We start from the raw sequence: 12,583 nt of genomic DNA on the forward strand, positions 1-12,583 counted from the left end.
ACTAAATAACAAACTTAAAACTAAAATAAATATGAAAAACTTTCAGTAGTTTTTCAGATTCAAATACAGTTCTTGAATAGACCTGGTTGAAGATAGAAAGTATGGAACTGTTTAAATAAAGTTGCTCAGAAACATTCAACTATTTATGAATTCACTAGCTGTTTTGGTAAACTACATTTAGCAAGGCTGATTTGTCAATCTAAATCATCTACCTCCACAAATGCAAACAAAAAAATCATATAAATATGACCTGCTATTCACACACATATGGAGTTGAATTATATACACTTCAATTTTGAATGCTATCAACCCAAAAAATAGTAAAAACATTTTTTTTACTAAAACCTTTTTATAGTTGTTAAGGTTGCATCTCACATAATTTTAATGGTATTGATGCTGCTGACTAATTAATGTTCCTCAAGAAGTCACCTTTTAAAATAAACACAGGGAGTGATAACTTGTCTCTTGCATTACATTAAGACTGGACGTAATGATAGATTTCGAAAAAAAAAAAATAAGTGGTAAGTACTTACTTAAGTAAAACAAGAATAACAATAAAAAAAAAAAAAATCATCCTGATTACATAACAGTTATTTAGTACAATCGTTAAACAATACTGTTAAGCAGTACCTTTGTACACCTCTTTCATTATTTGCGCTACTTTTATTTGTCTGTGTACATATATGGTTAATAAATAATCTATCTTCTAGCATCTAGCATCTTGATTATGCCAATTGAAATGGCCAGTCCGAACAGGGTCAAGAAACAAGTGGGAAAGCCGGAGTAGTCCAAAACAACCCCTTTATTACCTTCATATAAGTGATTATTATATGAAGGTAATAAAGCTATTATTAATGATGAAAAACTAACTTGACCAATTTCAAGTGTATTTTGTAAAGGATCAAGTATTTTCTTAAACTAAATTCTCATACCACTCCTAAATGAGCTTTGCAATAAAATTATAATTTAATTGACTGAATAGAAACAAACCTCTTGGGTTTTTTGTGTTTGTTTTGTTAATTTTGTTTAATTATGTTTTGCAATATTGAAAATGGGAAAATAAAAATGGGATTATTTTTCAAGTTGTTAAACATTGTGATGAGTTCTATAGAGTAAATATCATCAACAAAAATATGGAATTCATTACTACTACGATACGAAAATAGAAAATTTTGGGAATAACACATTTTTGTGAAGTGGTGACATTAGCAAAGAACAATAACAAAACATTGGCATGACAGTGACATAACCTCAAAGGTAAATACAAAACTTACCAAACATGTTTCTGCCACACGTTAATAAAATCCTAAATTGAAACTGCTACTTTAGCACAATTAATGATTTGTAAGCTTCTTTTAACGACTATTTTAATGCTAGAAAACTAAAAAATAATAATTTAAAAACAAACTTGACACATCACAACAAACAGTTCACAGCCATATTGAATTTCGTTTTCATTCGTCCGTTTGAGTTTGACAGTTTGCTGTCTCACTTAAACCTATCGCAATAGTTGAAGTGGAAAAGAGAAAGTATACGAGCCTGTACCACAGATATTTAATATTCTTAAGTAGTGTTGTAGTCAGAGATTATGTTAAAAGTATATATATGTTGTTGGTTAGTATCGATCAGTTTACAGAAATATTCTTTTTTAATTATAAATTGTATAAAATTCAAACCAATGCATTTATTCAAGAAATAAACTTGTGTTAAAATTATGTCAATCTTAAATTTAGCCCGGCATAGTTTGTTTTATTTTTTATTTTGGCTCAAATTTAAAAATGATTAACAGGTATTTTCACTAGATTATCATGAGCACAGCCACAGACCCTTAAGCTGGATTATGAGGGTAATTTAAATACGAATAACACTCATAAAATATATTTATTGCAGTTCATCAACATTATGATTCTGGAAGTCAACGAGCTAACCGTATTACCTACCTATATAATTGCATATTACAATAGGCACTTTTTTTTTTTTTTTTTTTTTTTAGTGTTTTGGCAATCTGCTAACTTGCGCAACAATTACTGCCAGTGTCGCGTAGTGACCACACATGGGTATTCTGCGGGCTTAAAACTTTTAAGTTTTTTCAGGCGATATTTCGCTGCCTGTAACAACACAAAATATGAGTTAGTAGATACATACTTATCATAGAGATTATTTACAACCATAGACTAAATATAATATTTACAATTTTATATTGTTAGTGTGAATAAATTTAATAAAAGCACATATAATTTGGGGATTTGGGAAAAAGGAAAGGAGGTGGCGGACATTAACTGGGTTTTGGATCTTAAGCTTGCTTATGACTTGATCCATATCGTAAGCTTTGTTCCGGGGGCAGTTGAGGAAAATGTGGTCCAAAGTACCCTCCTCTAGACCACACTCACACAGGGGATTACTAAGGACTCTGATTTTGTGTAGGAAAACTGGAGTGCAGCAATGACCAATGCGGATACGGCATATTACTGACGTAACCCGCTTTGGAACCTTTTTGAACTTGTGGAACCAAGGTTTGGAGGGGATAGAGGGCTGAATTGCTGCCAGTGCTCCACCCTTGGTCTTACTGGAAACATCCCAGTAAGATTGCCAGGCTTTGAAGAGGTCAGCTTTCGCCTTATGGATCAAGTCATAGGTTTCTATGCGGTAATGTGTCGTGTCTGCTAAGCTGCTGGAGATAGCCGCCTTGGCGGCTGAGTCTGCGCACTCATTTCCCGTGATGCCCATATGGCCTGGTATCCATACAAGTATAACCTCTATATCCTTACTGGAGAGAAGGCACAGAAGTTCTTTAATATTTATAATTATCGGACTACGAAGGTTATCTTTTAAAGAGTTTTTAGCGATAGCTTCCAGGGCACTTCTGGAGTCAGAGAAAATTATAGCTTTTGTGATATTGTTATGCGAAAAAATGAATTTACATGCCTCTAAAATTCCAATGCACTCTCCAGTGAACACGGATGTCTCTGGAGGGCACTGGAATTGAAGAAAAGTTTGGAAGTTGGAAAGGTAGACGGCAACCCCAGTTTTGCCATTCGGACTAAGTTTTGAAGCGTCTGTGTAAAATTGGGTGTGGTTAGGCCACTTATCATTGACGAACTGGGAAAACCAAACGTTTGCCTGAATAGTGTCCTTATTAACGCCAATGAAAGGGGTGAAATTAGGGCGAAAGTGTAGGACCTTGTATGGGGAGGTGTAGACAGGTAGTTTAGTGCACTGGCGAATCGGGGCGTTCTCTGTAACCATACGTAGCTTTCTGAAGGAGGTTAAAACTAAAGGGGGATCTTTGTGTCTCCAATATGAACTACGTCCGAGCAAGTTGTCCAAAGTGGACAGCTTCGGCAGTAGCTTGTGATTAGAATTAAGGACCATCTTGTACGCGAATTTATCAGCAAGGTACTGCCTGCGAAGGAGAAGAGGAGGGTCGCCACTCTCAACCTGCAGTGCGTTAATCGGTGTAGACCTCATACAACCCAATACAATGCGGAGGGCTCTTGACTGAACCACGCCGAGCCGAGCCAGTGCAGTTTTGCTGCACGGCTCCAGCCAAAAACTGGCGTAGTCCAGTAAACTCCTTATTGTGGCATTGTAAATGAGCTTCAAGGTGAACGGATGAGCGCCCCACCAAACGCCTGCGAGAGCTCGCAACAAATTCAATTTCTTCTCACATTTGCCCGTGACATAGTCAATATGAGATACACCTGTTAATTTGGAGTCCAGGATGACACCCAGAAATTTCACGCGGTCCTCTAAATTTATAGGGAGGCCTTCAACTTCCAGGCGGACATCCGGGATAACTCTTTTCCGAGTGAAAATGAGTGTTGAGCTTTTGGGGGCGGATAAACTAAGACCATGGGAGACGAGCCAGTGATTTAGGGAGTCGAGGGATACCTGCATGGACGCCGAGGCCTGATCTATAGATTCATACGGCAGATATAGGCAGAGATCATCCGCATACTGCAAGATCCGGCAGTCACTGTTAAGGGATCTGTGGAGATCAGAAGTGTAGATGTTGTAAAGCAGGGGACTGAGGACCGAGCCTTGAGGGAGACCTCTCCAAACGGTTCTGGTAACAGATTCTACACCGGGAATGTGGAGCTTGACAAATCGTCCGGAAAACAAGTTGCAAATGCATTGTCGCATCTTAGCCGGAATGCTCAGCTGGCGTAGCTTACTACTGAGCACGGAAAGGAGGACATTGTCATATGCAGCTGAGATATCTAGGAAGACCGCTAAAACGGACTCGTTTTTTGAGAGAGCGATCCGCGCATCCGTGACGAGGACGCCAATGCTATTCAGTTTTCCAATGCAGTTCACAGCCATATTGAATTTCGTTTTCATTCGTCCGTTTGAGTTTGAAGTTTGCTATCTCACTTAAACCTATCGCAATAGTTGAAGTGGAAAAGAGAAAGTATACGGGCCTGTACCACAGATATTTAATATTCTTAAGTAGTGTTGTCTTAGTGTTGTAGTCAGAGATTATGTTGAACGTATATATTGTTGTTGGTTAGTATCGATCAGTTTACAGAAATATTCTTTTTTAATTATAAGTTGTATAAAATGCAAACCAATGCATTTATTCAAGAAATAAACTTGTGTTAAAATTATGTCAATCTAAAATTTAGCCCGTCATAGTTTGTTTTATTTTTATTTAGGCTCAAATTTAAAAATGATTTACAGGTATTTTCACTAGATTATCATGAGCACAGCCACAGACCCTTAAGCTGGATTATGAGGGTAATTTAAATACAAATAACACTCATTAAATAGATTTATTGCAGTTCATCAACATTATGATTCTGGAAGTCAACGAGCTAACCGTATTACCTACATACATAATTGCATATTGCAATAGGCACTTATGATCACGTAATATCTTCAGGTGTTCGTCACATGTGACGGTTTCATATGACGTCATCAAGCTCTACAACATTAAGAGGAATAATATGAACCTAGCTAGCTAAGTCAACAAAATTTAAATTGAGAAAAAAGCAAAGAGTACTTAGATATTATTTACAGCTGCAACTCTACAGCTTATTTTAAATAGCGTGTATCGATACTTAATGATCGCAGTGTCAACGATAAAGCTTAAACTTAAATAATACCAGTAGATAGACAGAATTGATTCTATAGTTAGTTATTTGTGCCTTGGAGTACAAAGACATAAGCAAAATGTAGCAAACAGCGGATAGGTACATAACATAGAACTACCAACCCTACGAGCTTCCGTTCACGTAGCCATAATTAAATTGTAGGTTAATAGCTCACATAAAGTAGGATAGAGACAGCTATTAAAAACTGCCGCCTAGATAATACCTGTGCAGTACACCGGCTGAACTAGCCAGACGTGATTATAAACTGAAAGACGATACCCAATACCTAAACGCAACATGAACGCAGATAAATAAAATCCATCTACATTCTAGCAAATAAAATGCACTTATAGTTTTCACTTACCAGGTCGTTGATCGTAACATTTCCGTCACAAATTGATTTTTGTATGTGCAGTAGCACAAAAATAGCTTCCCGGGTGTCGCTGCGTGCGCGCGCCAGTAGGAACACCACCGCCGCACGCCCAACCCGTTCCGCCCTACACCACAAATACACCGCTTCTTACGAAGACCATATCACCTAGTATTTCGTCCGATGTGATTATAGTGCAGTACCCAAGTGATTATGATAATAAAAATGAAATGTCGGGAGCACGTGAAATTTGAGTGGTACAAGTGATTGGATAAAGTCCAAGTGTATTGTGTGTCGTTTAAACAAGGGCTCTTGCCCTTTGAGTTTGGTAATTTCCTTTTTATCTTTTGGACCCTCTTTCGATGTCACTCAATTCATCAGAATCGACACTCCAACATGCTGAATTAACCTTTTAATATTGCTGAAACTAAATTGTATCGATTATCAATTAAAAACTACACACTAAGTACTTTCAGGAAGGTCAATAAAGTTATTATTAACCATTACAACAAAAGAATGACCATCCCTATATTTAAACGTACGCTCGTAGGTAATTCGCGCTGTAAACCGGTACAGTATGAGCACAATTCTAGCCTCATAGCTGCAAAATACACGCTGCTATAACTTTTGAATGGTTATTCAAGTAATTATAATTAACGATGTTTTCAAAACAATTACCAAAACACTTATAATGGATTCAAAATCTTGCAACTATGTAGGAATCAATTTTATGCGGAGCTTCTAAAAGATTAGTGTTTAATCTTGTGATCTGAGTTTATTTAAATTCATATTGCCTCGAATCTCTTCGCTTATGGTCTTCTAGTCTTCTAGTCTTCTAGATGTAGGTATATAACAGCTACAATACCTTAAATACCTTTATCTTTACATATCATAACACAGTTTAGAAGAAGATGACATGTTGCGCCGACCCCAAATAAAATAATTGGGATAAGGGCAGGGGAATGATGATGATGATGATCATAACACAGTTTATGAACCCTTTCATGTTTCTCCATATATATGTGTGTATGTCAGTTAGTTGTGATTGCTCTTAAATTCGTGATAGACAGCTACAACCAAATAATAAAACTATTGGATCATGAGCAGTCATTGCTTGCGTATTAAGCTCTTAATATAGACAAATGCTCTTGAACTGCACTAATGTACTTCTGCGATACAGAGTGCACTGTGTATTGTTTAAAAATGAATTTGAACGCCACGAGTTCAATTTAAGACTACTAATCTATTTCTTGGTCATAGAAAAGGATTGAGCGTTAACCTTTTCAAGTCAAATTCCTTCTCAAACCCTGATAAAAAATATTTATTTACCTAATTGAACTTTCTCTGGTCATCCCTAGAAAAGGCGAAGTGTACTTGATCATAATGTATTATCCAATAAAGGTACTTACCTAGCACCTGCCTAGGTATACTGAAACCATTTTGAATAGTACCTAAGGCTGTAGTGAAGTTTAGTGAGTGCCACTATTTTTTTGTTTTGATAGTTCAGACTTTCTTTGGATGATTCAATCAAAATACTCATTTTCAGACAAAGTGCTTAGGTACTTAGATCTTTATTGCGCTACTTAAGAGCGACTCATTAATGCGTATAATTGGACGGACAAAACCGACTTCAGAAAGCTTCATTTCATCGTAAGCATCCTTTGTCTGTACAAAAGACTTGCCTATGCCACATATTTTTCTTGTTCCTCAACGGAAACATACCGTTTTTCTTCTTTAATCTTCCAGTCAAAATAAACAACAAATGCCACAGCTGTTTACATCTCTCATTCCGATAAAAGATACGATTAACAAATGTATTTTAATTCTTGAGTTTTAATTACAAATGATTCTCGAGTTCGCATTCGATCGCATTTTGTTTTCAAATTTAATGCTAGATGTCCCTGAAGAATATGTGAAAAACCTAATCAATTTTCTCCTGTTCTTATTCCAAAATCTGTCTGACCAATTCTTAAATAATTTATTTTATTTTCACAACTTATGGGTCATACCTACATAATCGGATCATATAAGATTCACTTCGAACAATAATTCCAATCTCACTCAAATAAACATTGAAAGACTAAGAAATATTCAGAAAGTTCCGTAACGTCTGTTTTGTATCAAAAGCATACAGTAGCAGACGTATATTGGTGGCTACATAGCTATTGTGTGAATATTTTATTACTGACCCAGCACCGATAAACACCCATTTGTTACTAGTTCATATTAACAATAGATTACACAGTTTAGCTGCACTCAGTTGCGTAGGCGCTGATCGTTACGCTTCTTTATTTTATGTATCGAAATATTGAACTAGTTCTTTAGAAAATGTTGTGGTTCGTTATAAACTCAGTTTTAAAACATCATGAAGTAAGAAAAAGCTTTATAAAGCTTCGTAATCGTTTGTTCTATATCTTATTTTAAGGGTACTGATAAGAGCTTAAGTTAAAGTAGCAGATAACGAAAATCAGATCCCAATAATATTAGCTAGTGATGTGACTTGTCTTACATGCTTTTTAGTTTTTCAAAGATATATTTTTGTATCCTACAACTTCCTCATATTTACCAACACATGTACTACTCATACCTGCCGATCGATAGTTTGATACACACCTATTGTCATCAAGCTCGTAAAATTTAGGCCATTTGCATTACATTATTAAACATATCTGGGATGTGGGGATGGGCACGTCACCACATGACGTCATGACTGCTGTCTGGATCTGGAGTAGACATCAGGCCCTGGCGAACGTCCAAGAGCATTCACTCAACGATTTCATGAGAAATTAGGACAGTTCTAACGCCTATCCGACCCACCGGGGAAGCGAAATATTTAAAAACCTGAAGAGTATACCTATAATTTATGATACAATGTTTATTTTACTTTTCAGATCATAAGAGAATGCGTTGTTTGTGGCATCCAACATGAATAATGGTTCGAGGAGAGCCCTAACCGGCTCTATTCATAAAATCAGAGAGTTCGAATTAGAAAAAGTATGATTTATGCTTTATTAGTTTTGAACCTCATAAAAACTTCACCGCTTATATTTTAACTGCCTCTTATTTATAGGTGAGCCTCGTAGAAGAGTTTGACATATTACAGATCGTTGGAGAAGGATGGTTTGGAAAGATTTTGTTGGTCGAGCACAGGGCTTCCGACACCGAGATAGTGTTAAAAGCCTTACCGAAACCTTATGTGTCAATTAGAGACTTTTATAGAGAATTTCACTACAGTTTACATTTAAGTGCGCACAGAAATATTGTGACTACATTCGATGTAGCGTTCGAGACAGCAGGATTCTATGTGTTCTGCCAAGAATATGCTCCACTAGGTAAAATAACTTCATTTATTAGTAATTACTATGTTATGGACAATATTCATATTTCATCTCGGAAATCAAACTTTAAATACTGAGTAATCTGGGCTCAGCTTACGTCGATTTACTCACACTTGGAATTGGAAGGGAGCCAAAACACGGCGAGATTTGAATGAACATTAAATCTAGCACGATTCCAGTGCCAGCCCTCATTAATAACATGTTGTATTGAAAACTGGTGCACTATGTTTTTATTATTCCTTTAAATTTCTCTACCGGTGTTAAACCAGCTTTCGAAGTGAGCTTAAAACTTTATAGCGCACTAGCAAAAGTAACGTAGTACTTACTGTTTTCAGGTGACTTAACGTCGAATATGCTTGACACCGGTATCGGTGAAATCCACACAAAAAGAGTAGCCAAGCAGTTGTCGGCTGCATTAGAACACCTTCACCAAAGAGACTTAGTACATCGAGATGTGAAGCTCGATAACATCCTTATTTTCAAGTCTGACTTCTCAAGAATTAAATTATGTGATTTTGGAGAAACTAGAAAAGTACAGTCTGTAGTTAGAAGACGGAACGAGTGGTTACCGTATTCACCTCCTGAAGTTCTTAAATTATCCATGGACAGTAGTTATAAGTAAGTGGGAAATTAAAATTAGCAATATTTAGGTACTTACATTTACATGCTTGCTATGCTACACAATCTACACATACCCGTATTGTTTATCTTGAATAGAAAATATTGAATGGACATCTTAACAGTGATCTCTAAACAAGAAACATTTTCACTGCTACTTGATCCAATTAAAATAAAAAGAGTATAAAATCATTACTAAGGAATTTAAATATTATTTGCGGCGCACTAAAATTTTTTGCGTGGCAAAAAATTTTCCCACGTTTTTTTTTCTTTACTTTCAGAGCTTTAATTACCCATGATATTTGGCAATATGGAATTGTTATTTTTATCTGCCTTACTGGATGTTTGCCTTGGCAGAAAGCTGCTTTCGATGACCCCCGATACACAAGGTAAATACACTAGTGTGTACATGCATCGAATCAATTTTATACGAATTCGGAAAATCTGTTTACTTTTAATGAAAACACTCATTCGGTTTATTTCAGCTACTTTAATTGGTATAGCAGCTCGAATCCACTTAAAAGACAACCTAAATTATGGAAAATGGTTTCTTCGAGAGCGCAGAAAATGTTCAAAAAGTTCATTGAACCAAGAGAAGAGAGACGGTCAGCGAACTTTTTGGAACTGCCACGTTTTTTGGACGACCGATGGCTTGGTAAAGGATATACCGATAGAGTCCGTAAGTATAAATAATGAGGTCACACTACACGTTTTGTGATAAAGGACGACACTGTAATATTTTTTATTTATATTTCAGCTGGCGAAGACATCGACGAGCTTTGCCCATCAATGTACAGTTTCCATAGCGATCCAAATGAAAAGAATATTCTCCTGAAACATTTTAGAGACAATGGTATAGAAACTACAGTGGACCGGCATGCAAAGAAACAAAGGATTCGCGATTGGATACAAAACAGCGTTATTGAAGAAGTTGACGAAGAAGAGGTATGGTTTTTTAAACTTATAACTTCGAATTAATACTGAAAAAGAAAAAAAGAGGAATAAAATACAGAATGTCTTCATTCTTTCAGCATTTGGTCCAACACCCATGTATGCTCTTTCTTTAAAGTACAATTTTACTATACAATAGAACACACTGATTAGCGTAATATGCAAACGAAGTAATTAAATTGTTTATTCTCTAGGAGGAAGCAGCATTTGAAGACAGTGATGAAGAATTGGAACACAGAACAAGAGATCATCCGATCGATGAAAGTCACAGAGTAACTCTACGCTATGACACTGAGAAACACATTAATCCGAGAACGGGCGAAGTTATTGATGGTGTTAAGCATACACAACCAGAAAGAAACCCATTGTCCTATGACGTACAAAACATAGAACCCGTGGCTCCAGCAAATGTTGTGAGAAGATACGGAGTTAAGGAAGAAGGCTCATCTCACAGCTCCACTAAGGACAGTGCATACGGATCCATGGAAGTAAAAGTAAATAAACCAGTTCGACTGTCTCATAAAGCCGAAACCAAACCAGTCCCATCAGTAGAAAGTGTGCAAAACAATTCACCCAGTAGATCATTAAGTTCTGCATCGATTAGTCAAAATAGATCGCCACTGACATCGCACGCTCAAAGATTTCAAAGAAGTGAAGAGGTATATTCGAAGGAATTAGAGAGTCTGAAAGGCAGTACTTCCACTCTCCACTCGTTACCAAACTCCTCTAGGTCCAACAGTCTGCAAGTGACTCAAAATAATTCCTTTGATAGCCCTTCAGTTACAAGTACTCAGACTCCGCCAAAACCGGAGAGCGTAAGTCTGTCTAGACCTCACAATCCTGTAGTAACGCAGAACGGATTTAGTCCTGGATCGAAAAATGGGCAGTCGTCTAACCAGAGTAGCCAAGGATATGTTTCTTTAAAGCATACAGTGTATGATAACATAAATACTAGAAGTGACAGTAGTGTCACAGGTGAGAACAATCTTTCTCAAAGCAAAAACCAAACGCCGGAAAGCCCTTACACATCGATGTTAAATATTGTACAAGGCCAAATGAAAATAAATCCTCACGCTACTGACACAAATAGAAATACTATTAATGTTTCAATTTCACCAGTAAATCGTAAAAAATAAAAGAATTGCTCAAATATTGTAATGAATTCTATTTTGCTACAAATTTCGAACAGGCTTAGTCTTGGACTAAGATTTTTGTTCTAAGAGAGTATGTTGCATGCAGTCGGTAGAGCAAACAACATTCTAAAATCCCGGCTATGCCAGCTTGTACCCAGTCAAGTCATTTCTTAGCATTTCCATTTTATCATTAGATTGCCTTTAAAACAAATCTTGCATGAAAATAAAGGACTTACCTGTTTGCGATGTTAATTTCATGTATTAAATCTCAAAATACTCTCGAATCTACATGCACGTAAACAGTATAAATATTCGTTCCTCTTTTGTTTCTCTTACTTTCACGTTTGTCATTGCACATTAATTTCTCTGAAGTAACTGACACTAATCTTATTTATTTTGTTTTTCTGCGCATCGTGACTGCTTCTTCCCTGTTCTGCTTCCGTACCTTCTGCTTGATCAGGATTTACCAGTTCTGCCTCAACAATACCCTGTGGTACCACCCTATTACCAAAGTTCGGGGCCACCTACAGAACCAATAAACTTTACCCAAAACCCGTCAGAATACTATTCGTATTTATAGGAAACGTGTGAAAAAGCAATAATATTTTTGTGAAATTACTCTATTCAAACATTCTTTATGAATTAATTGTAAGCGCCTTTATAGGCTGTGATTATCGATTTATCATTTGGCCAAGTGTAGATGCAATCGGATAATGAAGTGTTACTGTTCAAGATTATTATTGTAATAAATAGCGTCCTTTGTATATTTTTAATATAAATTTACGTATTCTAACTTTAAGTACTTGGATTTCGAATAGCATAAAGACATTTAATGTTTAATTCATATGTATAGTACGTATTTAAATGTAATACTTCCAAGTAAAAACTATAATACATTTATTATTTTTAATTGTTTGTATTTATTTTGCAATATTTATCCCCGAGCACGGAACAATCATAGAGTCTACAGTTCACCCTGTTGAATATAAGTTTATACGAAACAAATATAAGATGACTCACTCTACCTCTTTTGTTTGATTTATGACGTTAGCATAGTATTATCCCAAAAAAAATTAAACG

The 12,583-nt window shown here is 36.1% G+C and overlaps 2 protein-coding genes across 4 annotated transcripts in view; one reads left to right on the forward strand and one right to left on the reverse strand.

Moving 5' to 3' along the window:
* Positions 1 to 4,742, reverse strand: part of LOC113497368 (protein N-terminal asparagine amidohydrolase) — a 71,353-nt gene extending 66,611 nt beyond the window's left edge. Inside the window, exon 1 of one of the 2 annotated variants that reach the window (XR_003400890.1) lies at positions 1,275 to 4,742. The gene's annotated coding sequence lies outside the window, so the exon portion shown is untranslated. The remainder of the gene's footprint in view (positions 1 to 1,274) is intronic. The other variant, XM_026876921.1, reaches the window with a different exon arrangement.
* Positions 4,743 to 5,171: 429 nt separating this feature from the next.
* Positions 5,172 to 12,528, forward strand: LOC113497426 (serine/threonine-protein kinase SBK1). Of its 2 annotated transcripts, XM_026876986.1 has the most exons (9): positions 5,184 to 5,791; positions 8,355 to 8,457; positions 8,534 to 8,795; positions 9,137 to 9,419; positions 9,701 to 9,808; positions 9,905 to 10,098; positions 10,177 to 10,364; positions 10,565 to 10,864; positions 11,964 to 12,528. In XM_026876986.1, the coding sequence occupies exons 2-9, from the start codon at positions 8,389 to 8,391 to the stop codon at positions 12,081 to 12,083; spliced, it is 1,524 nt and encodes a 507-aa protein (XP_026732787.1). In that variant the 5' UTR covers positions 5,184 to 5,791; positions 8,355 to 8,388; the 3' UTR covers positions 12,084 to 12,528. The 2 variants fall into 2 exon arrangements, with proteins under 2 accessions (XP_026732781.1, XP_026732787.1); XM_026876980.1 differs by lacking the exon at positions 11,964 to 12,528 and having other exon boundaries at positions 5,172 to 5,791; positions 10,565 to 11,806.
* Positions 12,529 to 12,583: the final 55 nt, after the last annotated feature.

Source organism: Trichoplusia ni, chromosome 1, assembly GCF_003590095.1.
Source record: "Trichoplusia ni isolate ovarian cell line Hi5 chromosome 1, tn1, whole genome shotgun sequence".
In the NCBI taxonomy this organism is placed as follows: Eukaryota; Metazoa; Arthropoda; class Insecta; order Lepidoptera; family Noctuidae; genus Trichoplusia; species Trichoplusia ni.

What these genes read in the sequence shown, in the direction of transcription:
- LOC113497426 (XM_026876980.1), top strand. Translation starts at nt 8,389, where the DNA reads ATGAATAATGGTTCGAGGAGAGCCCTAACCGGCTCTATTCATAAAATC. An exon ending in TCCATGGACAGTAGTTATAA is followed by an intron (nt 9,420 to 9,700) that starts GTAAGTGGGAAA and finishes CTTTACTTTCAG; the next exon opens with AGCTTTAATTACCCATGATA. An exon ending in GATGACCCCCGATACACAAG is followed by an intron (nt 9,809 to 9,904) that starts GTAAATACACTA and finishes GGTTTATTTCAG; the next exon opens with CTACTTTAATTGGTATAGCA.